This window comes from Vicia villosa, linkage group LG1 (genome assembly GCF_029867415.1).
Source record: "Vicia villosa cultivar HV-30 ecotype Madison, WI linkage group LG1, Vvil1.0, whole genome shotgun sequence".
Classification (NCBI taxonomy): Eukaryota; Viridiplantae; Streptophyta; class Magnoliopsida; order Fabales; family Fabaceae; genus Vicia; species Vicia villosa.
This window is the reverse complement of record NC_081180.1, coordinates 202,799-229,933: the sequence shown is the minus strand read 5'-3', so window position 1 is coordinate 229,933 and position 27,135 is coordinate 202,799. Positions and strand designations below refer to the sequence as shown.

General features: G+C 34.0%; 1 protein-coding gene across 3 annotated transcripts; it reads left to right on the top strand.

Moving 5' to 3' along the window:
- Positions 1-1,179: 1,179 nt before the first annotated feature.
- On the top strand, positions 1,180-8,973 carry LOC131625884 (type I inositol polyphosphate 5-phosphatase 12-like). Of its 3 annotated transcripts, none has more exons than XM_058896733.1 (11): positions 1,180-2,147; positions 2,252-2,504; positions 2,660-3,476; positions 4,691-4,815; positions 4,969-5,053; positions 6,408-6,573; positions 6,679-6,716; positions 6,814-7,081; positions 7,293-7,416; positions 7,499-7,859; positions 8,406-8,973. In XM_058896733.1, exons 1-11 carry the CDS (start codon positions 1,376-1,378, stop codon positions 8,682-8,684), a joined length of 3,288 nt encoding a protein of 1,095 aa, XP_058752716.1. In that variant the 5' UTR covers positions 1,180-1,375; the 3' UTR covers positions 8,685-8,973. The 3 variants fall into 3 exon arrangements, with proteins under 3 accessions (XP_058752716.1, XP_058752709.1, XP_058752704.1); XM_058896726.1 differs by having other exon boundaries at positions 6,676-6,716; XM_058896721.1 differs by having other exon boundaries at positions 6,408-6,716.
- The last annotated feature ends 18,162 nt before the right edge of the window (positions 8,974-27,135 follow it).

Genomic DNA, 27,135 nt, shown 5'->3' with positions numbered 1-27,135 from the left:
TTTTATAATTTTTGGTGATTTTTTGACTAAAAAATGCATAAAAGTGAAAATTGACTATTTTAAAAAATGTCTATTTAATTAGTGCGAAAATTAAATTAAAATAATAAAAAAATACAATTTTTATGATTTTTGAATAATAGAAATAAAATTAGAATTAAAATTAGAAAAAAAATATAAAAAGAGAAATGTTAGAAGTGAGATTCGAGTCCGAGACTTCTCGCTTATGTACCTTTTAACCTCAAATCCTTACCAACTGTGCCACGTCACTTATTCAAAATAAAATGACGTTTGCAAATGTCCGAGGGCAAATTTTGGGGTATGACAACTGCCCCTGTTCAATCTTCTTAAACCTGAGGATGTAGATTGGCTTGTGGGCTTGTCGGAATTTGAAGGTGGAAGATGATTGAACACTAGAATACCAAGAAATTTTCCCTTGCTGATGTAACAAATGCTGTCATGATTAATTCAGCATCATCCATCACTCAAACTTTGAGCGGGCAATTGGCTGATGCCAGTGGAAACTGTTGGAAATGGCAGCTAACTCCAAAGTGGCTGTTGATCCTTTTGTAACACAAATCAACAAAAGTGGCTCGCAAAGTGTTCGACAAAAGTTCATAATCAATATCTTTCTTCTTTTTTCTAGGTTTGATTGCCGGAGGTTTAAAACCCCCGCAATCTCAATAGTTTTCATATTTTAGCCAAACTATTCTCTACGTGGCGTGCCACGTAAACTCCCTTAGTGAAAACTAACGGGAGATCAAATTTAGGGACTGGAAAGTTTGGGAGGATCATTCTTTAAGAAAAAATTTAAAGGGATTAAAACTGAAATTCGTTATATTTATAGAGACTAAAAACTTATTTAACCTTAAATTTTTAAAAAATAATGTAAAAAATTTTAAAGTAACATTACAAAACAATTAAACTCTATAAAATTTACACCTCATTTAATTGTAAAATAGAGATTAATTATATACAGTGCCATTGTAATTTTCTTTTACAGAGAGTCGGTACACAACATCAATATTATTTTATAAATAATTAAAATAAAAATTAAATTACAATAAACATTTAACCGTAACTGAATGTATTACTTTACAAATTAGAATATGAAATATTGGTTTATAAACTTTATTATTATTATTATATGAACCCATGTTTGGGTTGGGTGTGTGTTGCATTATTATAGCATTGGATGTTATTAGTAAAGAAAAGGAAGGAAAATGAAACGATTCCTGTCCGTCAGGTTCCAGTATGCCACGCCTTACTTCCCGCTTTCTCCCATTCTCTCGGATCACTCTTCTTCTTCTCCTAATTCTCTTTTCACTTTCTCTCTCTTTTTTCAATCCAATACCAACAACCACCACCTATTATTGCCATGGATGACCGAATCGACGATGATGACAAGGACAGAGATCCCCTCGCCGCCATGAGCGCCGTTCCACCTCATCGCAAAGCCCATTCCTACAGCCAACAGCTCCGTGGTACATCCACACACAAACGCCAACATCAAGTTCGCAATCACAGTCTCGACGATAGCCGCATTTCCAATAACATCATCGAGTCCTTCTACGAGTCCGATTCCGATGACGACTTTTTCCCACATTCTAATCCTAATGCTGCTGATGAATACATGGAAGGTGGCGGCATTTCTGATGATCTGTCTCAGTATCAGCCATTGCAGGAATTTATTGGCAGCGGTGGCGGTGCTGGTGTCTTCAAGTCTCCCATTAGAGCCGCCGTTCATCCCGGTAGACCACCTTGTCTTGAGTTAAGGCCTCATCCTTTAAGAGAGACTCAGGTCGGTAAATTCCTCAGAAACATTGCATGTACTCAAACGCAGTTGTGGGCTGGACAGGAATGCGGGGTTAGAGTTTGGGAGTTTCAGAATGCCTATGAACACGGTTGCGGTCTTGGTGGAAGAGTTAGAAGGGGTGACGAGGACGCTGCGCCATTTTATGAATCTACTGATACCTCTCCCACATTATGTTTGACGGTGGACAGCGGGAATAGGTTGGTCTGGAGCGGCCATAAGGATGGCAAGATTAGGTCATGGAAAATGGATCAACAATTTTCTACTCCCTTCAAGGAAGGTCTTTCTTGGCAGGCACACAGAGGTCCCGTTCTTGCCATGGTCATAACTTGCTATGGTAGGTCTCTCCCTCTAGTACTCTAGTATATTCAAAATTATTAAATCTCATTTGTTTCCTTCACTACTAGTACCCACTCACTTACTTGCTGCTTTCTCCTCCAGGTGATCTCTGGTCAGGTTCTGAAGGCGGTGTTATTAAGATATGGCCATGGGAGTCCCTTGAAAAATCTCTTTCTTTGTCTCCAGAAGAAAGACACATGGCAGCCTTACTTGTCGAGAGATCATTCATTGACCTCAGAGCTCAAGTCACAGTCAATGGTGTCTGCAGTATATCTTCTCAAGAGGTTAAATGTTTACTGTCTGATCATATTAGAGGCCGTGTATGGTGTGCTAGCGCTCTATCCTTTTCACTCTGGTTAGTATGCTTCTTCCCGTTCCTACTTATCCGTTATGTTCGATCAACGTGTCATTTTACTTCCTTAACTTTTGCTGCTGCTACCAGTCTACCCTAACTGAATCAACTCCAAATAATATATGAATTTGAATAACTTGGAATCCATCATTTTATAGGGATGCCCGAACAAAGGACCTTTTGAAAGTATTTAACATTGAAGGTCAGGCAGAGAATCGAGTTGACATGTCATCCGTGCAGCAAGATCAAGCACTAGAAGACGAAATGAAGGTCAAGTTTGTTGCCACTTCGAAAAAGGACAAGTCCCAGAGTACCAGCTTTCTGCAGAGGTCACGTAATGCAATTATGGGAGCTGCAGATGCCGTCCGCCGAGTTGCAACCAAGGGAGCTGGAGCGTTTGTTGACGATACCAAGAGAACAGAAGCTCTTGTCCAAACAAACGATGGGATGATTTGGAGTGGATGTACAAATGGCTTACTTGTGCAATGGGATAGCAGTGGAACCCGTTTGCAGGATTTTAGTCGCCACCCTTGTGCTGTCCAATGCTTCTGTACTTTTGGAACACGAATATATGTAGGCTATGTGAGTGGTATTATCCAAATACTGGACTTAGAAGGCAATATATTGGCAGGATGGGTTGCTCATAACAGTCCTGTGCTTAAATTGGCTGTTGGTGACGGTAATGTTTATAGCTTGGCAACTCACGGTGGCATACGTGGATGGAATATTGCATCTCCAGGTCCTGTCGATAACATAATAAGATCAGAGCTAGCCACAAAGGAACTTACTTATACCAGACGGCACAGTATCAGAATTTTGATTGGCACATGGAATGTTGGTCAAGGTAGAGCTTCTCAAGAGGCACTTCTGTCGTGGCTGGGGTCTGTTGTATCAGATGTTGGTATTGTTGTTGTTGGTTTGCAAGAAGTGGAGATGGGTGCTGGTTTTCTTGCAATGTCGGCGGCAAAAGAAACTGTAAGACTTTATTCACATTCTTAATCATGCAATTAAGTTTTGTGTGAAGCCTTGTTTTTTTTTAATGTTTAACTACCTGACTTTATTCACATCAACTTTGTTCCATTTTGAAGGAACCACTATAAGATTATAATATATGGATGGATATGATATGGTTCTAGCAGGTTAGCCTAGCCAAAAGAACATCTGGCCCAACCCATAATTCTTAGAGGGGAGTTTCAGTAGAGAGTCAAGCTAGGGTTTCAGCCAAGAGTAAAGTCTATGGAAGTATTTTGGTGGATCATGAACAATAGGATCAAGAGTGACATTTTGCAGGAAGATGTTGGAAAACCAACAATGTAAATAACATTAAATTTTTGGGGTAGAAGGGTAGAATAAATAGTTAGATTGATTATTTAGTTGACAAGTTAATATTAAATAAATGAAGAGAAAAAGTGGTCTTAGAATTTGAGATAGGCCTAACTCAATTAAAAAATATAGCTCGTTAGGTGAGGATTGCCCAAGCCTTATGAGGATTACTTTGACCTAGCTGATGTGGTGAATACTTATGTGATGATCATGTGATGAATACTTATGTTCAGCTTATGAACAAAACATTCTGTTGGCGGGTTTCCAAAAGTGTAGGGACCTCTCAGTCTCTCACCCTGTTTAAAATATTTATCCTGACTATTTTAAGAAGAGGTTAACTTTAGAGTGCTGTATATTTTCCCTTGTGTGTATACCTTATAACCTTACCATATTATGTTTGCAGATTTGGATTGTGAAAACAGTTTTGTCGAAGTTGAAATTATAAGAAGAAACTTGATCTAGTAATATGTTTGTTTATCGTAACATTGCCTTTAAAGATAGTACTGTATACTGCTAATGTTCTAGTGGTTGCAGCTGTAGCTAATAAAATTTTTCCCTCTCTGTTCTTTTCTTTTTTTTTTTCAAAAAGAAAATAAAAATCCCAAAAAGGAACTTAGTCTGGTAATATGTTTGTTTATCTTAACATTTTCATTAAAGATATCACTGTTTACTGCTACTGTCTGAGTGGTAGCAGCTGTAGCCAATGACAATTTTTCCCCTTGTTACTTTCTTATCTTTTTTCTTTTTATAAAAAGAAATTCAAAATCACATGTATATGATAATTGAAAACTGTGTAAATCTCAGGAACAATCTTGTGTAATATGTATATTCTATCCATGCATTTACTACCTGTATCACAATTGTAGGTAGGTCTAGAAGGAAGTGCAATGGGGCAGTGGTGGCTGGATACAATAGGAAAGGCCTTGGAAGAAGGAAAAGCTTTTGAGCGTATGGGTTCTAGGCAGCTTGCTGGTTTGCTTATATCTCTTTGGTGAGTGAGTGTAAACCAACTGGTGTGATAAACCTCCTGCTTCTATTTTCTTCTTTATGGAAGGGCTTCTTAGTTCTCCCTATAATCTACTCTGGATTTGTATCTTTGATAATGTTTCCATGCTTATATTATGAGTTGATATTCTTCAATTAGGGTAAGAAAGAATCTTAGAAAACATGTTGGGGACATTGATGCTGGAGCAGTCCCATGTGGTTTTGGACGTGCAATCGGCAACAAGGTTTGTTTCAATTTCCCTGACTACTTGATATTAGTTTGATAATAACATAATACTCTAATTCTGCCATTGAAATCCAGTACTGGTCTGTTAAAATTTCTCAGCTGTCATCACTCCAGCCCCTTGTTCCATGAAGCTCAAGGGGCTGGGATCACATGGTTCAAAACTCTCTGTAGAACTAGTAACATCTTTTATCTTGATTCTATGCAATGCATATTTTCTACTTATTCTGTTTACGTTAAAGCAAGTTGTAAATTCATCCAGTTAGTCCAATCTGATTTCTCCATATCTTGATCATGGTTAAGGTATCAAGAATGATATTTCAATTTTTTAGACTGCTGTTTAGGGGTGATTAATGGTCATGCTCATGCATATATCTTACCGATCATACTACTCTGTCCGCATATAAAACAAGAAATGAAAAAGAAAGCCAGGGATGCTCAATTACAATTTTAACACGAAGAAAGCAATGATGAGAGTGGATAATACATATGAAAAGAACAACCATGGAAAAAATGACCAATGAACACCAGGGTTGAAAATTGTACAAGTTTTATCGAACCAATGAAAACATTAGTTCACGGTTCATTGGTTCATGATTCAACTGGTAATATAATTCTAGTATATTTATAAATTATACAGTATATTAAATAATAAATTAAATACAGAATGTAAAGAAAGTAAGTCAACTCAATTTAAATTAACGTAGAATAATTGTATTATATGTCTTGTAAAATAGAAAAACAATTATAGTTGTATAAATAATAATAATAATAATAATAATAATAATAATAATAATAATAATAATAATATAATAATAATAATAATAATAATAATAATAATAATAATAATAATAATAATAATAATAATAATAATAATAATAATAATTGTTCACATACATGGATCTTTGTAATTTGGCGTTGTAGTTTTTTCCGGCTTAAAAATAATTTTACCTAAATAAAGATAGAAAAAATTAAAAATAGAAACTGATCAGTCTGAATTGGTTCTTCACCACCACTTTTCAGCTAGTTTTGTTCTGATTTTGTACTGGTTCAACCAATTCTCACTGTTAGACAATCAGCTATTTTATTTTGGACTAAACAGTCCATGATTCAATTGGAAGATCTAATTCAATTTTAATAACAATGACAAACAGAGTGCCTTTTCTGTTTATTGCACAATGCTGGATGGAATGCTTGAGCCGTTTTTCTAAAATCATTGTTATTGCAATAAGATTAGTTACCCCTTTTTTAGTGCTTTAAAAAATTATTTGGGTTTAAAAAATTATTTAGTTAACTCCTGAATTTTTCCCTCTTCATTGAAATGAACACTTACATGGCAAAATTTGATCAAGCAGGGAGGAGTGGGTTTGAGAATCAGAGTCTACGATAGGATAATGTGCTTTGTGAATTGTCACTTGGCGGCACATTTGGAAGCTGTTAATCGGCGTAATGCTGATTTTGATCACATTTATCGGAATATGGTCTTCAGCCGATCATCCACTCTACTTAATACTGCAGCTGGTATGGTACCATACCTGTTCTTGTATTGCTCTCTTGCCTTCTCCACATATTTACTTTGGCTACTTTACTCTTGTGGCTTGCCATTGGTCCTGTCTGTTGCAGCAGGTGTCTCTACTTCGGCTCATATGCTCCGCGGTACAAATGTGAGTACATCCTTAGTTGCTTACAGCTTTTGACTATCTCCTCGCCTCTCCATTAATATGATAACCAAACAGTTACATGGTCTTCATTGTATCATAGGCTATGGGTGTCAGCTCCGAAGAAGCAAAACCTGAGTTATCTGATGCAGATATGGTGGTATTTTTTGGTGATTTCAACTACCGGCTTTTTGGTATATCATATGATGAAGCTAGGGACTTTGTTTCTCAAAGATGCTTTGATTGGCTTAGAGAAAAGGACCAGCTCAGGGCGGAGATGAAATCCGGAAAAGTTTTCCAGGGAATGCGGGAGGCAATAATCAAATTTCCTCCAACATATAAGTTTGAGAGACACCTACCAGGTTTAGGAGGTAAATATATATGTCATTGTCAAGCACTATTGGTGCTCATTTGTTACACTTTGATTTCAATTTGGTTCCTATTAAAATTCACAACTCAATGAACATGGCAGTTTCAATTTTGTTCTGTCAATGTGGATTTAACAGACTGTTTCTAGGTCACAGTCTCTAGTTTTGTGCGTAAGAAACATGACAATAGTGTAACTTCTGTACATTCTTTCAGGGTATGATTCTGGGGAGAAAAAGCGAATTCCGGCTTGGTGTGACAGAATAATATATCGTGATACTCGACCAGCTTCAGTAACCGAGTGCAATTTAAATTGCCCTGTTGTGTCATCAATTTTACAGTATGTTGCATGGTTAAAATAGGTTTCTATTTTCCGTTTTTCCTATTAGGTACATTTTGTTATCTTTGAAACCATTTAACAGATATGACGCTTGCATGGATGTGACTGATAGCGATCACAAACCTGTTCGATGTAAGTTCAATGTGAGAATTTCTCATGCCGATAGATCAATTAGGAGAAAAGAATTTGGGGAAATCATGACTTCAAATGAGAAAATCAGATCCATGCTTGAAGAATCACGTTATGTTCCAGAATGCAACGCCAGCCCAGACAATTTAGTTCTTGAAAACATGGAGGCTTCATTTTTGCTTATTACTAACAGAAGTACAAAGGATAAGGCTGTATACAAGATCATTTGCGAGGGTCAGTCTATAGTCAAGAATGACGGAGAAGCACCTGATTACAACCCAAGAGGTGCCTTTGGCTTTCCTAGATGGCTTGAGGTACTTTACCTTTACTTAAACACTCATGCTAGCTTTGAATTTTGAGTTGGCAAGAAATTTTAGTTAGATGCAAATCTTACTGCATGTGCAAAGTTTGCTGTTTATCTTACTGCGTTGTATTCCTATCATAATGCATGATTTTTAATCCGTTCAGTTTTATATTATAACTCTCAATCTGAATAGTACATAATTGTTAAACTGGGATGTTTTTTCTCTATGTGAAAAAAAAAATTCCGAAAATATTTTTATGTCCTTCGTAAATATAGTGTTTGTTTCATGGTAATTTTACTTTAATATGAAGAGAGTTGCAGAGTTCATTTGCTAAGATTTTGAATAGTTTACCTAGAGTGTGCCTTTTGAGATCTTATAGCAAGAGCTCCATGTTGTCCCATGCCCCTTCCGAACGATCTTTGACATATATCATGAATTCATAGGTAAGTAATAATATATCATGGATGGAGTTGGCTTTTAGGATTTATAGACTTATCTAAATTTCCAGGATTTTTACTACACTGATGATGCCTATTTTAAAATGTCTTCAATTAGGTCTCTCCATCCGTGGGTATAATTAAACCTGAGCAAACTGTAGAGATTTCAGTACGTCATGAAGATATGAATGCCACTGAAGAAGTAGTAGATGGGGTACCACAGAACTGGTGGAGTGAAGACACCAGAGATAAGGAAGTAATTTTGATTGTTCGTATTCAAGGCAGTTCCACAGTCCAAAGTTGCAATCAGAAGATCCATGTGCGCCATTCCTTCTCAGCAAAGCCGGTTCGAACTGACTCAAAATCCAACAGTGCAAGAAGAAACCAAGTAAGCTAACTGCATAGAATAGTTTAAGAAATTTAGTAGTTCCGCTTCCACTTATATGTGGTTGATGACTTTGGATTCCAAAAGAAGGATGGAAATGTCAATAGCATAGATGCAAAATATTAGAAGCATTGTTCAAATTGTTGTTGAACAACCAAAAACATCTGTTATAAGTCTCAGTACAGGTTAGGCTGTCATAGTTATCTTATTGTTTTGCTGTTTCAATGTCACAAGTATTAACTAATGGAAGCCTGCTTTCCCAATAGTGTTTATTGTAGTATTACTCTTTTTACCTGTTAAACTTGTTTTCATTTCCTCGTACGACTTATAATAAGGGGTATTTACGAACCAATGTTTAAAGTCGACACAATTCACTTCCCGTACTATTTGTTTAAATGATGGGGGAACAATTTGGATGACTATAATAACTGTCATGTATATATTTGAACATCCAAAAATTATTATTAACGGTGTTTTAAGTCATGGTTAATTGAGTTTAGTGAATCATTAATAAGTTGTGACACTATTATATTTATTAGCCATACTCATCTATTAAACATAACATATTTTAATTATGTTAATCATTTAATTTATTATTAGAACTTGATGTCAAAGTTTGTGTCAAAATAACAAGTCTTTAATCTAACGTTGTTTCATAAAATGAGATTTCGATCTATTCATGTTTTCTTGTATTGCATAGTTAAAGTCAAGTCTAAGTATCTTGATGAATGACAATTTGGTTACTATTCCGTTCTTTTACAATGCATTTCGATCTTGAAAATTGAGATGTCCAAGATGGTAGTGCCAAAGCCTATGCTCCATAACCTTCAACTCAATATTGAAAGTTCTATTGACAATCCTAGGAGCTTTAAGGACCAAAACCCCGTTTGTATCCAAAACCCGTAACATCTTGTCTTTAATGCGCAACTTGTAACCCTTCTCAAGCAATTGGCTAATACTTAGAAGATTACATTTGATTCCTGAAATGTACAATACATCTTTGATTAAGGAATGTCCATCATCCCTCTTCATGATCAAAACATCAGCAATCCCAAAGGCTGCTAAGTAGTGTCATCCGCGAATTTGACTTTATTCTTCGTGTCTTGATTGATTTTGACAAACCAATCCTTCACTCCCGTCATATACGTAGAACAAACAGATTCCAAGTACCATTCTTTGATGCACTGGACTCCTTCTCTCACAATCACCATAACATTTTCTCCTGAACGCGTTTCTGTAGTGTTCTTGGAACTGAGGCTGCTGCTGCCCCACATTGTGCTGCTCCATTCACCTTCTGTGATAATGACCAAGATTGTATTCCCTTCATGAACCTCTTATCTTGCAACCATGGCTTCATTTACTTAAGATTTTCTCTTGTTTGTGTTGCAATCTCTTACAAAATGACTGAACTTTTGACAATTGTAACAGTGTGCCTTGCTAATGTCAATCTTTTCCCTTCCGCCTCTAAAGTTTCATTGACCATAATTTTTGTTGCATCTACTCTCACCCTTTTGACAAGTCGAATTCTTCGAATTTTGAGAGTCTTTTCCACCAAAATTCTTAAAAATTCTCTTTACTCTTCATGAACCATTTTCCTTTCAACTTCTTGTTCTTTTCATTGAACTAAGTGTCATACCCCAATTTTGTCTTAAGGTCATTCATTCATCGCATTTATGCCAATAGTTGGTCATTCATGCATTAGGTGTACTAAAAGTCAATCTTAGGTCTAAATTTGCATCATTGAAAAGTAAAATATAACCTACATTGCATTTCATACATTTTAATTTATTTACACCGCCTCATGCATTGCGCAAAGTTGATCAAAATCCAATCAGAATGAAATTTCGGTTCTACAGACAAACTGGTAAAAGCGATTCGACACTGTGCGTAAAATTAGCGGGCACAATATTTTAAGTTTTGACTTGTACCTTATTGTTTTGTGAAACTCCGATGCACATACGTCGTGTTGATGTGCTTGTTTTATTTTTTCTACTCCAATTATGGTCACATTTTGATCAGTTAAAGTCTGTTTAACCGGGTATTTTTAATAGCAATTTGATCATTTTGAATATTTTTTATTGGACTTTGTTGCATATAGATCATGTTAACGTGTTTGTTTTATTTTTTGGTTTAACACGCGTCCGATTTTATTATTTTTTAATCATTTCTGATTTTTTTATTTGAAAAAAATTAAAATAAAATATATTTTCAATTGAATTTATTTTATTATCTTACTTTTTTTTTGGCATTTTTATCAATTAAATCAGTTGATGAAAATTTGGGCATAATTTATTTTGGAGAAACCTCTTAGGTTATAAATAAATAATTGCATTGAGAGGGAGCAGGGATCCAATTAGAAAGGGTAGTCTGCATTACTCTTTCTCAACCGATACCCAATGAAAACATATCTCATAATTTTTTGTGAAAAAGATAAAAAGATGTTCATGTAAAACTTGATCTTTTTCACCTATTCATGAACTAGGGATGACAAACACACCCAAACCCGTAGGATCTACCCCGGGTCAACAGGTGAAAATCCGAGTTGACTGAGTTCGGGTTTGGGTGCCACTCGATATTTCGGGTGCGGGTTTGGGTAGTGTGAAACCCGCACCCGAAACTCAAAATCACGCCCGCTCATATATAATATATATTGTGGAAAGTTGTAGAAATATTGTAAGAAAAATATATTTTATGTATTTTGCTGCAGGTTTGGATTTAGGTGAAAAAATCCGAACCCAAAGGATGTGGGCGTGAGTGTTAATTTTCCCCGAATAGTCTTTGGATTTGGGTTCGGGTTTGAGTGGTGATTTTGGGTGCAGATTTGGGTAGTGTGAAACCCGCACTTGGCCCGTTGCCATCCCTATCATGAACAATACCATTTTCTTTCCATGTTTCACACTGCCTCCAACGTGTGATGTCCACCAACACTCAACTTAACACTCCCAAACTGTGAGTTCTCATTCTTCCGAAAACCACTTGAATTCCATTTTGAGACACTTTAACCGTCGACTGCCTCACCATAAACAGCACCACCGACAACAACATAATCCACACCATCTTAAAACTTGCTCACTATTTACACCATCGTCGAACTCAACACAGTCTCCACCTTGGTTCTCAACTAGGGATGGGAATAGGCCAGACTAGGTTGGGCCTATTTAATAAAAAGGTCAAGTTTATGCTTTTTTAAAAGCCTATTTAATTAAATAGGTCAGGCTTAGGCTATTAAAAAAGCCTATGAAGTCTTATAGACTGACCTATATCTTCATATATATATATTAAAAATAGTCTAAATAGATTGACATATATATATATATATATATATTAGAAAAAAGCTATAATATGCATATATAGGCCGACCTTTAAGGCTTCTTAAGTAATATGAATTAATTGAAAATTGTTCTGGACTGGGTCAAGATTCGGCCCAATCTACTTTCGGCCCACTTAACTTTGGAGGTCCAAACCATCCCTGAGCCCATAAGGAGCCAACGGTGCCCGATCGCTCGAGGACCCAACGGCATTAAAGCAAGCTATTTGGTGCTCGGCATGAGTGCTCCCCGCGAGCACCCACCTGACGAGGACCTGCCTCCTCACTTGGATCCGAGCATATCCAACGTGCTCCTCGCGGGCACCTTCTCCACCGAGTACCCTTCTCCTTGTAGGGTTCCTTCACTCCCAACCCCCCGAATAACACGGAGTCTACGTGGTCTTTAAAAGATCGCGTCTCCCGTAAACTTCAGAGTGGTTGACCAGGACGGAGGGTACTCACGCACCTCCGATATTTCCGCCTAGGAAACTTGACAGTCTCCTAATTGGATCTGGGCATCCAGTCTAGTAGCGAGATCATGGCCCAGCACTGAAGGCTATAAATACCCTCTTTCACTAGAGGGTCAAATATTCATTCTCTTTTAACCTTTAGCTCGTACTTGCACTCTCTTGCTCGTCTTCTTACTTTGGAATCGGAGTACCTTGTAGGTACACCCCCCTTCACTTCTCAAAGATCCAGTTCGGAGCAGGCCTTGATGATCCGTCTGATCAGGTACGATCAAAAACCTTAATGAGAAACATACTTTTAAATAGGCTCTCAGGCCAGGCCATGCTTTTAAAAAGTCCAGGCCAAACCGAAAAAAAAGCCTATAGTAGGCTATATAGGCCAGACGCAGGTCTTATAAGTTTATCGTAGTCCAAGCTCAGGCCTTCGAAAACCTAGCCTATTTCCACCCCTATTCTCAACTCCGATAACCAACGCGCTTCATACAAGTCTTGAATACAAACATAGTATCTTTTTCTATCTCTGTTTTTGTCAGTGTGATGTATGTTTGGCTTTGATTTTCATGTAGTGTTGATTTGTCTTCTTTTTTCATACTAAAACAAGATGGAGTTTGCATTTGATGTCAAGTTTACATGTTTATTTAGAAAAAGTTGTAGAGGTAGAAGAGATATTTGAAGGATACATGAGATTTATGGTGTTGTTCTTCGTTCTTATTTTGTTTGATTAAGGCTATGTTTAGATACGTAAAAAAGAACGGAGCGGAATGAAGTGGAACGGGATGGAACCGAGCGGAATGAAATAAAGATGTCATTCTATTGTTTGGATATATCATGATGGAATAGAGTAATTTTGTTATTCCGCCCAAATCGGAGGGTACAAAAAATAATGAAAAGTGATGGAATGCATTCATTTCTATCCGGTACTGCTCCATTCTATCATTTTTTAATCAATCCCAACGATGAAACATAACTTTATTTCATTCCATTTCGCCCCATTTCATCATATTCCAGCAATACAAACATACCCTAAATTGATTATTATCTATTTTCTGTTTGTCTCATTCAAAGGTGGTTTAAACATTTGAGATACATAAAAAAAATAAGTGAGAGAAAATATCAGCGGGGAATTGGTTTTATTAAGCTACATTCCATTTCATTTATTTGTTTCTTCATTTGAATATTCCATGCCACTTGTTACTCGTTGATTCGATGGTCACTTACATTTCTATATTACTTAGCACCCACATCCATCATACCCATTTGAGTTCTTTAAATGAGTCCGCACGGGTACCCGTTCTGGCCGTGTTATTTTGTTCAATATAGATATTATTCTAGAGGTAAATGTCATAAAACCAGATGTGTAAAATATAGAAATTTCTTTTTAATAGGTTGGGGCAAAGTTTGGGATATTTTCATGAATAAAAAGTATTTTCCCGTTAATATTCAATATTTCGATCATTAACTTCATGTTCCCGTAAATATTTAATATGTTTATACTTTATTCAGTAACTTCATGTTCCCGTTAATATTCAATATTTTGATCAGTATCTCCATGTTCCCGCTAATATTCATTATTTTGATCAGTAACTTCGTATTCCCGTTAATGTTCCAAACTTGTTCCCGTTAATATTCAATATTTTTATCAGTAACTTCTTGTTCCCGTTAATATTCTTTATTTTGATCAGTAACTCCGTGTTCCCGTTAATATTCATTATTTTGATCAATAACTTCGTGTTCCCGTTAATATTTCAAATTTGTTGCCGTTAATATTGAAAAAATTTATCAGGAACTTTGTATTCCGTTTATATTTAAAACAATTATCACTAACTTCGTGTTTTCGTTAATATTCAATATTTTGTCAATAACTCAGTGTTCCCGTTAATATTTATTATTTTGATCAATAACTTTGTGTTCCCGTTAATATTCAAAATTTGGATCAGTAACTTAATGTTTCTGATTATATTAAAAATTTTGAAAAGTAACTTTGTCTTCCGTTAATATTCAATATTTTAATCAATAACTCCGTGCTCCCGTTAATATTCAATATTTTAAATATTAACGGGATATTCGTGCATTCGCACGGGGACCAGTGTGGTACGCTCATTTGTTTTAATATTCAATATTTTGATTAGTAACTTCATGTTCCCGTTAATGTTCAATATTTTGATCCGTAACTTCATGTTCCCGTTAATATTCAATATTTTGAGCAGTAATTCATGTTTTCGTTAATATTTAATATTTTATTCAGTAACTTCATGTTCCCGTTAATATTCAATATTTTGATTAATAACTTCATGTTCTTGCTTATTTTGTACAATATTATATTTTTTTTAATAGAAATTGATGTAATTATTATTATGATACAATTCGTTCAGCAAAGATACATAATAAAATTAAAAATGAAATTGATAAAGAATAGAATAATAAAGTGTTATTTTATTAATATGCAATAAAAATTGGAAAGATCAATAAAGAATATACAATATCGACTGTCCAATGCAATATAAACTTAGTCACATTTACTTTCAATGTATTAACATTGCTTCCCGTTAATATTTAATATTTTAATTGATAACTCCATGTTCCCGTTAATGTTCAATAGTTTGATCAAACTTCATGTTTCCGTTAATATACAATATTTTTACCGATAACTTCATGTTTCCGCTAATATTTATATTTTGATCACTAACTTCATATTCCTGTTAATATTCGATATTTTTATCAGTAACTTCATGTTCCCGTTATTAGTAAATTCATGTTTCCGTTATTATTCAATATTTTAATCAGTAACTTCATATAATTTTGATAATAAAATAATTAAAAATATTTTATATTATCATATAATTTTGATATTATTTAATTCATATATTATTTAGGGTTAAATATACAAACCCCCCTGTAATGTTAGCGAGATTTGATTTTAGCCCCTGGTATAGTTTTTTTTTTTTTGTAAAACAAACCTCGTAATATTCAGATTCCTTCAGATTCTTTCGTAATAGCCCCTGTGCAGCCTAGATTCCATTTTTCATTGACGTGGCAGTCCAGCTGGATTTATATTTTATTTTTGATTTAATTTGTAAGAGCCACGTGGAATTTATTTAATTTTTCTTTTTTATATTAATTTTTTTTTACGTTTTCTTAAATTTTATTTATTAAAATATTATTTGGGCCTTTATTAACACATATGACCCATTAATAGTTACAATGCAGCCCATTATTCTCATCAATTTTCAAGTCATTAAAGTATGTGTGTTTTTGCATTATATACACTGAAAATTGTTTGCAATAAATGGATGTGGGACTCTGGCTAATGAACATAAGGAAGACAAGATTCTGAACACAGCAACAACACATTAACACATTCACATACATTCTTCCATGTCAAATCTTACTGCAAGAAAAGAAAAACACCACCAGCCAAACATTCATTGCAAACCCACTCTCCAATACTCGCAGCAACCTGCCAACACTCAGTTTGTTGTTTAACTATTTTTTATATCTCATGCAACACATCATGTTTAACTATTTCTATATCTCATGTAACACATCATGTCTTGTTTCTTTAATTAAATATATTATGGCTCACTTTTATATTCATGATTTGCATGGTACCTCTAGAGAAAAAGAGAGATAGTGATTATCTACCCAAAACCTGGACTACACAACACCACCACCTCCATGCTTCATGTTCACCATTCCTCTTATATCTTTGTAAACTTGCGACAACAAACTGAAATGAATTTTATTTCTTTTATGGTAGAGATGCTTCGGTTAATTATAGAGTGCTTTAAAAATAGAACTCATCAAGAACAAGTTTCCATCATCAAAAGCTTAGGGAAATTTTACTAACTAAGTGTTGAGATTGAAAACATTATTTCAACCTAATCTAGACAAAGCACATACTAAATATACAAAATCTACAAGAACATATTCATTAATCCAACCCACCTTTTTCTCACCCCTGTGGTGCTCATTGTGTTGTCAAAAACAGGTAGCGCAGTTGCTAATTCAGACTTCCGGTATGAGGTGTTTGTAGCAGCAGCTTCTGGCATGCAAAGACATTCACATGTTCGACAAGTAGAGGCATATTTCTTACTTCTGATGCATTATTTAGCATGGTGATACTCTGGATGAAAACCTGAAAAAACCACGATCAAGAACACTAAGCATTGAATAAAGTTCTACTCTCTTGCTATTTAATGAGAAATATGTGATGTGCAATGCATGGATAGGTAGGATAAGTTTGTTATATTTGGGTGGTGGTGACGTTTTTACAAGTATAAAGAAACAAATAGAATGAGAACCAATAATGAATGGTAGTACATGCTTGGGATGTTAACAGGTTGAAGAATATGAATACATGCATGAAGTAATATTAAATGGAGTTTGGTTGGTTATGTGATGGGAAAAGAATAGAGGTAGATATAATAATTTCAACATGGACAGCAACATGTATTAATGTTGGAAAAAGAGAATGTAATTTAAAGTCCCACATCGTTTCCTAAAGAGTAAACATTAGTGTTTATAAAGCCAACAACATTATGGACTATTGAATTCATAACAGCTTGACAATAGATGGGCCATAGGCCCAATTTGTTTTATATTAAATTTTGATTCAAATAATTTAAAATTTAAAAAAAGAGTTAATTCGTTAATGAAAAAATGAAATAAATTAAAAATAAATAAAAAATTAATAAAATAAAAAACTTGAATTTATTTAATTAAAAAAATATTAAAAAAAGTTTAAGAAAAATAAATAAATAAATAATCCACGTGGATTTAAAATTAATAAGAAAATAAATAAAAATGCCATGTTAGAACGAATAAGGAATCTTGAGTGAAATAGTGAGTTTGGGGGCCTAACAGACGGAATCTAGATATTACGAGGGGACTTTAAAAAAAAAACCCTATTATTTATGTATTTATTATAGATCACAATACTATACTTTATACTCGTCACTAAACAACACTAATAAAAAACATAAGGTAAGTTGTGTATGAGTTGAATAGTATTGTAGAGAAATAACTATTTACTAAAAATAAATATTTACTATAATTGTTTAAAATTAATTGATTAATTTAATATTTTTGAAAATTGAAGATAATATTAATTCAATTTGTATATTTAGAAGATTAAAAATATATTTAATTCTATAATTTAATGTTATTAATTGATAAATCTTTCCTTAAAAAATTATGTCAATTATTTAATATGATTGATTAGAATTAATTATGTAAAACAACAATTGATTAAAATTAATAGGATTGACTTTTCCTTTCCTCAAAATGAAATATTTATTAAGAATTATGAGGTATAACTTGATGAGTTTTAAACTTGATTTTCATTGCCAAAAAATTAAGTGGGGGTAAAAAGTCGGTGTTATGTCTAAAAAAGGGCGGGGAGAATCAAATAAATAAGTATTTATGACTCTTAATATATCATATTTATATAGTTTAAATAATATAATATAAATACATATTAAAAATTATAAAATAAAAATTAGAGTAATATTTATGATAATTAATTTAAATAATTGTAATTAATTTTTTTATAGCTAATATGTTAATCTTTTATTTTATAAGTAATATGTTTATTTTAAAAAAATTAGAGTATATATAAATAAGTTTTATATAGAAGTTGAAATGTTAGCTGAATAACAAAACACGTGCCTATAAGTTTTTTTTTGTATATAAATAATATCTGGATCACTATTTTTATAAAAACATTTGTTCCCCGTTTATAAAAATAACATTGTCTATATTTAGTTTTTTTATATAAAATCATTTTTTATATAATGTTTTATAATTTATTTTTAATTGAATGTAACATTTAATATTTTTAAAATAGAAAAATGAAATATATCGTAGATATTAGAAAATATTAAAAAATAAAAAAATTTATTATCATTTAAAAATAAAAAGAATAAAAAAGGAAACAAATCAAATGCATATTATATTATTGTTTCGTCGATTTTGTTGTCTAATAACACTATTACATTAACAAAATGCAAAATTTGGACAAATTAATAGACCTATATGGATAATTATATTAAAAATAAATTATTTTTTAGTATAAAAATAAATCTTATAACTATTAAATAATACACATAAAAGTTAAAATTTTATAAATAGTTGTTCATCAAAATATAACACACCATAGCAAGTTATTTGCAATCTTATCTCCATCCACTCATAAAAATATGTTGTGTCTCCCCTTCATTGATCCATCCAAGATTTCATTGTATCTTTGCTCTATCGGATATCTTTACCATGACAATTTTAATATTTTTCTCGTATTTAGATAAGTAGTACATATTTATTAAATCATTATTTCAATGATATAGATTTCAATAGTAACATTTTTTTTCATATTTAGATCAATAATAAACATTACATTCTATTTTTCTCTTATTTTAATCATTATTATATTTTTTTATTATATTTTTTCCTTAAGTTATTGTAATATATATTTACTTAATTTATTTTAAATATTTTTGAAAAATCAAATTTATAAATATTTATCCATTTTAGACTTTAATGTAGCAATAATAATTATTTTACAAATAGGATTCTCAACTCAACAGAAACAAAAAATTATATTTTATGTCTATCTTCTTTATAATTTAAATGACTTGAATAATAACATAAAAGCAATACCTCTTTTTCCGTTTATTTTTCTTATTTTCACTTTTCTTATTTTTGATTTGGATTTTGTAGAGAATATTTTTTTATTTTATTTATTTAAAGTCCAATATAATTTATTTAGGTTAAATTTTTTATAAATAAATATTTTGAAATTAATTAAATATATAGTTTATTAATGATCAAATCGTGATTATGCTCTCTTTTTGATCTTTAACATATATAGAAATAATAAAACAAATCAAAATTCATTAGATATAATGGATTAAATTTTATTTATTCTTTTATTCTTAGTTTTTTTTCTTCTTTAAATTCTATTAAAAAAAATATATCAACAAAAACTGAGACCCAAAATCACCGCAATTCGAGAAGAATGGAAGTACCGTTCAACAGTAAAGTTGAAAAGACGTATTTATAATTCCAGAAGAACCGTTCAACAGTAAAGTTGGAAAGATGAGACTTATAATTCCAGAATAACCGGAAGAACTGTTCAAAAGTAAAGTTGGAAATACCAGATTTATAAAAGTGGAATCATTTCTAAGGTAGAAAACCAACGGAACCGTTCAACAATAAGATCAAAACAACATAAAAAAATGAAAATGAAAACTCATTAAAACCAAAACAGTAACAAACAAACCGTGAAACACATACAATCATCACGTTTATCACTGTATAATTTATCTATTCTCCTTTCAACCTATTACAAAAATTAATTGCACTCTGATTACAAAAATTGTACTTACATTTGTATTAACTTCTACTTCTTACGTACTCGTACTCTACAATTGTACTTACAAAAACGGCAGAAATTAAATAAAACTAATGATTTGAAAACACTTATGGCAGTTTTTCCCTTGTTCAGATAAGTTTTGATGAAAACCCTATCAAAGTAAATAAATGTAGAAAATCAAACCAATATGTCAGTTGGTTTGTTCTGATGTTGCATGATCTCATTTCACCCTCGTATCTAAATAACATAAGACCGAAATAATAGAATATAAGAAAAAAAAACCCATCAAATCATCTCAAAATGCTCCCTCTTGTTCGAAACAACCTTCCATTTGTGGTGCACTCGAACAGAAATTTTCCAAAGTTCTTTGCTATCGTTGATGTCACAGATTTTCGTTAATTGTCTCGCCATATCTTACAGCCAGTTAGCACAAGCAGCAAAGTAAAAATGGTCTGATACTACAGAAAAGTGGAAGCCACAAATGCTATAAATAACACAATCATTATGTATAATGTAGCAACATAACTGATGCAGAAGGTGAATGGACAGAAGAAGATAAAGTCCTCATTATGTTAATTATGTAACACATAATTATGCAGAATGGAAGATGCATGGACAAAACCACACAAATGCTAATTATGTAACACATTCATAGTGGAAGATGGAAGAACATAACTTCATAAATGAACAGTACACGTGGCACATCCATAAGCAACATTTCCTACTCTCAGAATAAGCCACTTGGTAGCATGAGAGAAACTCTTCAAAAAGATAGAGTTTTCTTATATTATAGATTTAAAAAAATAAAATTTTACTCATTCAAATCAAAATTCATTTAAAATCCATCTCATCCATCAAATTATTTTCTCTTTGCCCTCGTGCTCCTAACTTAACTCAAAACCAATTTTTATTAAAAAGAACAGTCTAAATCATTTCGACGCGATACTAACTATCGCTTCAGCCTCCATGGTGCGAGCAACAAGCATAAGTTTAAACACAAAAACGTGACATAACACTATGCCATAAAACCAACCAACTAACAAAGGCTGAATTACGAACACACTAATTTTCTCATTGCATTATGAGAATACGTAGGCACATAGTTTTGAAATCTCGGTGAGTTCAATAATAAAAAATAAACTTTTTTTGGTAAATAATCATTTGTAAAAATTCAATAAATAAAATAAACAAACATGCAAACATTCCCTTAGAAAACAAATTTAACCTTAGTCTATTAGGAGGTTCTCGTTGAATACAAAGAATGTGAGGGGTGTCTAACACCTTCCCCTCACGTAACCAACACCTTAATCCTAAACGGATTGCGATGACCATGTTTTATCCTCTTTAATGATTTAATCGTTATTTCTCAGTTCTTTAAGAATAAATAAAATTCAGCGACGAATCTATCATATTTCAAGTGTGCGATGCACTCGAGTATTTTTTGTGGCGCAACACCTAGGCATGGCAACGAGGCGAGTCAAGAACGATTATTACCCTCTCCCCCAAATCCAAACTCATCCCAAAGGGCTCTGGTATCCTTGCCCCACCATCATCCATTTAATGACATCAACTTTTTTAATAGAAATATTCATTTTTTCCAAAATTGTCTTACATACAAATAATAAAATAAAACAATCTAAAATTTTTTCATACATGCATTTCAATTTTTTAAATAAAAAATACAAATCAAAATATCAAACAATGACCATATATTTAGTATTTTAAATTATCAAAACTAAATAATAAAATACATAAAAAATTAACAGGGCTGGTTCAGGATGGGTACTAGTGTTCCTATTGCCCGATCTGTCCTCATATTTTGTAATTGGGAAAAACCCAAACACAGTCAAAGTGGAATTTTTCTGTCAAATTTAGGTCAGGTTCGGGTGGGTACCCACATGTACGAGTTATGTTGTCATGCCTACTGTTGTGAATTCAATGCCAATAACAAAGTATAAAACAAGGGAAGAATAAAGAACAAGGAAGAAGAACACAAGAATTGGTTATAACTGCTATTCTTTTACGTTCTCTTAGAAAACAAGATTACAAGTTTACAAGAATAACAAATAACCTCTCTCACTCTAAATTAGGATTTACAGTATGCAATGATGAGGACTAGTATGCTATCTATAATGAACCTAACATACTGACTAATGGGCTTTTTCCACATGATCCATTATACAAGCCAACTTAATAAATAAGCTAACTTAACAAATTAGGATTTAAACACTAAAACATAATTTAACATGCTAACAACTCTAACATCTTCGAAACCAACATGTGAACAACCTTCGACTTCATGCTTAATCCTGTTGAACCAAGAAGCTATCCTTCGATCGAATATCTCACAAATCTCCACCTTGGACCTAACTCTACACAATCAAGGGAACAAACTAGCTTTCTTCATGAAACTTTATCAATTGCATACAGTGAAAAACTTGCAACTTGGCAATGTCTTTGTGATCATTTCACCAACATTGTCCTTAGTCGAACCATTCAGCATTTGGACTTCTCCACGCTCGATTACACCTATGACAAAATGCAGCCTCAAACCAATGTGCTTAGTTCTCTCATGATAGGATGAGTTCTTCGACAAGTGTATTGCTATTTGACTATCACATTTAACAGTGATACCTTCACCTTGGAGTTTCAGCTCCTTAGTAAAACCTTCAAGCCACAATGCTTCTTTCACAGCTTTAGTTAGGGAAATATACTCCGCTTCAGTGGTTGATAGAGAAATAACCTTCTGAAGTGTTGCTTTCCAACTAATTCCAGTGCCAAACATAGTGAAAACCTATCGAGAAATAGATTTTCTAGAATCCATACAACCTGCATAATCAGAGTCAACATATCCCTTGATTACTACTTTACTATCTTCACCCAAGGCTCCACCATAAATTAGGACCCTGTTCAGAGACCTATTGATGTATCTTAAAATCCACTTTAATGCTTTCCAGTGAGCCTTTCCAGGATTCTCCATGTACCTGCTTACAAGACTTACTGCATATGCTATATCGGGTCTAGTACAGACCATAACTTACATCACAGAACCAACTATATTAGCATATGAGATGTTGTTCATATAGGCTCTTTCGACATTAGTACTAGGACACTAATCAATACTCAGCTTGAATTGAGGGTTTGTCGGAGTCACAACTGGCTTCAAATTCGATATACCAAACCTTTCGAGAATCTTTCATAGATATGCCTCTTGAGATAAGCATAACTTCGACTTCTTTCTATCTATTCAAATGTCAATTCCAAGAATCCTGGAAGCAGCTCCCAGATCCTTCATATCGAACTCCTTATTGAGTTCACCCATCACCCTCTTTACATCTCCGACATTGTTGCTTGCTATGAGAATATCATCCACATAAAGAAACAAAATAACAAAAGAATTACCAGGTCGAAATCGGAAGTACACGCAATGGTCGAATTGACTTCTAATGAAACTTATGCGTGCCATGAACTTGTCGAATCTCCTATTCCACTATCGAGGAGATTGTTTAAGCCCATATAAATATCTCTTTAGCTTGCACACATAATCTTCCTTCCCTTTTTCGACATACCCTTCAACTTGCCTCATCAGGATCGTTTCATCTAGATCACCATACAAGAACGATGTCTTCACATCCATTTGTTCCAGTTCAAGGTCGAACTGTGCCACCATGGAAAGTAACATTTGAATGGACCTATGCTTCACAATAGGAGAAAATACATCATTGAAGTTGACACCTTGTTTTTGAGTGAAACCCCTTGCAACTAACCTTGCCTTGTATCTTTTCGACGCCACTCCTTCAATTTATTCCTTAACTTTGAAAATCCATTTACAGTTGACTAACCTTGCTCCAACAGGTTTTTTGATCAGTTCCCAAGTGTGATTATCATGAAGATATTTCATCTCATCATTCATTGCCTTCAGTTATTCAGTCTTATTTCAACTCCTCATAACTTCCTTACAGTCTCTAGGTTCTTGTCTAGAACATCACTTGCAGAGATTAAGGCATAATCTATAAGATCTGCATACCCAAGTCTTTGAGGTGGCTTGATGACTCTTCTTGACCTATCTCTCGATAATAGGTAGTCATCGACAGTTTCCTCAACTTCCTTAGCATTTTCTGCTTCTTCTTCGACTCCATTTAGAATATACAATTCATCATCAACTTGCTCCACCTTAACAGGAATCTCTACCTATTCTATCTCTTCTGCACTTTGACCATCATCATCATCAGTTTTCTTGAAAGCCATCTCAGCTTCATTGAAAAATAATCTCGACTGGTGATACACCTCCTGTGACTTGGCTCTAGGAACCATATCCTATAAACTTTGACTCCTTCAGGGTGTCCTATGAACATAACTTGATCGGAAAAATAGCAAGTGTACTATTTTTACGAAGTAGTAATAAAAGGTTAAAAACCAAGTATCGATCTCGAGGACTGCGTTTGAATATAAGTTTTATAATTATTCAATTAAATAAAAAGTCAACGGGTGTTTTTGATTGAGTTATAATTTCTAAATTTAAAATAAAAATAGCAGAAAGTAAATTTAAGCCTTTTTCACTGATATGAGTAAATGCCAAGGTAAGGTGTGTAATTTGCTCTGTAATAACCCTGAATTCTTATTTGAGATCTCTTCAACAAGTTCATGATATTCAATTACTAAATCTTTAGAGTGTTTGCCCCTAAATCCTTATTGGGCAAACCTTTGGTTTTTCACCTATAAACCTAAGTCCTTAGAGCTAACAGATAAAACCAAGCTTGTTTTCTATCAAGAATTCTTAGTGACCATAGGGTATCCCTAGTCCTAGATGATATCTACTATGGTTCAATTGAATACAAACCTTAACAATTGCGAGCCGGCGAATTGTTAATCACAGAACTGTTAGAACAAGATTTGTTCTTATCAATTATCTTAGTTTTGATGATAACAATAATATGAATTTTGCTTAAGATAATATGGTACTCTAATCCAATGCAATTTCCCTTTCAGGAAATATATAAAGAGTACGCATAATTCAGCGCTCAGAAGATGTGTCTCAAATGGTTCAGCATGCAACATCAGAACATGGTCTGGCAAGACATCAGAAGATGGTCGAAGCAGAATCAGAACATGGGTCTATGAAGCATCAGATGAACAAGAGATCAGAAGCACTGAAGATCAGAAGATGGTATCACGCAACAGAAGCACTTCAAGATCAGAAGATCAGAAGATGCTTTGCACCAAGCTGTTTGACTCTGATGATATTCAAACGTCGTATTCACAACATCAGATCAGAAGGAAGTACACGTGGCAGACTACGCTGACTGACAAAAGGAACGTTAAAGCTACTAAAGGCAACGTCAGTAGACACAGCGTGAACAAGGCTCGAGGTAGTTGACAAAAGCGTATAACATTAAATGCGAAGCTGTACGGAACACGCAAAGCATTAAATGCATTCAACGGTCATCTTCTCAACGCCTATAAATATGAAGTTCTGATGAGAAGCAAGGTTAACGATCCTGAACAAAGACAATTCAAATTAACTTGCTGAAACGCTGTTCAATCTAAACTCAGAATCTTCATCTTCATCAAAGCTCACTACATTGCTGTTGTAATATCTTAGTGAGATTAAGCTTAAACTGTAAGAGAAATATCACAGTTGTGATTATCGCTTTTAAGAAGCATTTGTAAACTCTTGAATTGATTACATTAAGTTGTAAGGAACTAGAGTGATCGGTTGATCAGTATACTCTAGGAAGTCTTAGCAGTTGGCTGAGCAGGAAGTCTTGGCAGTTGGCTGAGCAGAAAGTCTTAGGAGTGAACTAAGCCTAGAGTGATCGTGTTGATCAGTAGACTCTAGAAAAGTCTTAGGAGTGAACTAAGCAGTTGTTCCTGGAGTGATCAGTGTGTGATCAGAAGACTCTGGAAGACTTAGTTGCGGACTAAGTGGAGAACCATTGTAATCCGTGCGATTAGTGGATTAAATCCTCAGTTGAGGTAAATCATCTCTGCGGGGGTGGACTGGAGTAGCTTCGTTAACAGCGAACCAGGATAAAAATAATTGTGCATTTTATTTTTATTGTCCAAGTTTTAAAGTCACACTTATTCAATCCCCCCCTTTCTAAGTGTTTTTCTATCCTTCAATTGGCATCAGAGCGCCGGTTCTAAGGTGCAAGCACTTAACCGTGTTTAGAAAAGATTCAGGAAGAGAAAAACGCTTCATTTAAAAGATGGTTGATGAAAGTGAAAAGATTACATCTACATCTGGCTCTGCTGAGCAATACAACGGTAACAATGGTTATACTAGACCGCCGGTATTTGATGGTGAAAACTTTGAATACTGGAAAGATAAACTGGAAAGTTACTTTCTGGGTCTAGATGGTGATCTATGGGATCTTCTGATGGATGGTTACAAACATCCAGTAAATGCCAGAGGCGTGAAGCTGTCAAGGCAAGAAATGAATGATGACCAAAAGAAGCTTTTCAGGAATCATCATAAATGTAGAACTGTTTTGCTGAATGCTATCTCTCATGCTGAGTATGAGAAGATATCTAACAGGGAAACGGCCTATGACATATATGAGTCCTTGAAAATGACTCATGAAGGAAATGCTCAAGTCAAGGAGACAAAAGCTCTTGCCTTAATCCAGAAGTATGAAGCCTTCAAGATGGAGGATGATGAAGACATTGAAAAGATGTTTTCGAGATTTCAAACTCTGACTGCTGGATTGAGAGTTCTTGACAAAGGATACACCAAGGCTGATCATGTAAAGAAGATCATCAGAAGCTTACCCAGAAGATGGGGTCCGATGGTGACTGCATTCAAGATTGCGAAGAATCTGAATGAAGTTTCTCTGGAAGAGCTTATCAGTGCCTTGAGAAGCCATGAGATTGAGCTGGACGCAAATGAGCCTCAAAAGAAAGGTAAGTCTATTGCATTAAAATCCAATATCAAAAAATGCACTAACGCTTTTCAGGCTAGAGAAGAAGATCCTGAAGAATCAGAATCTGAAGAAGAAGATGAACTGTCCATGATTTCTAGAAGGCTAAATCAACTCTGGAAGACCAAGCAAAGGAAGTTCAGAGGCTTCAGAAGTTCAAGGAAATTTGAACGTGGAGAATCTTCTGATGAAAGAAGATTTGACAAGAAGAAGGTCATGTGCTATGAATGCAATGAGCCTGGACACTACAAGAATGAATGTCCAAATCTTCAGAAGGAAAGTCCCAAGAAAAAGTTTCATAAGAAGAAAGGTCTTATGGCAACCTGGGATGAGTCAGAAGATGATTCAGAAGATGAGCAGGCCAACTGTGCGCTGATGGCGACAGAAGATGACGGATCAG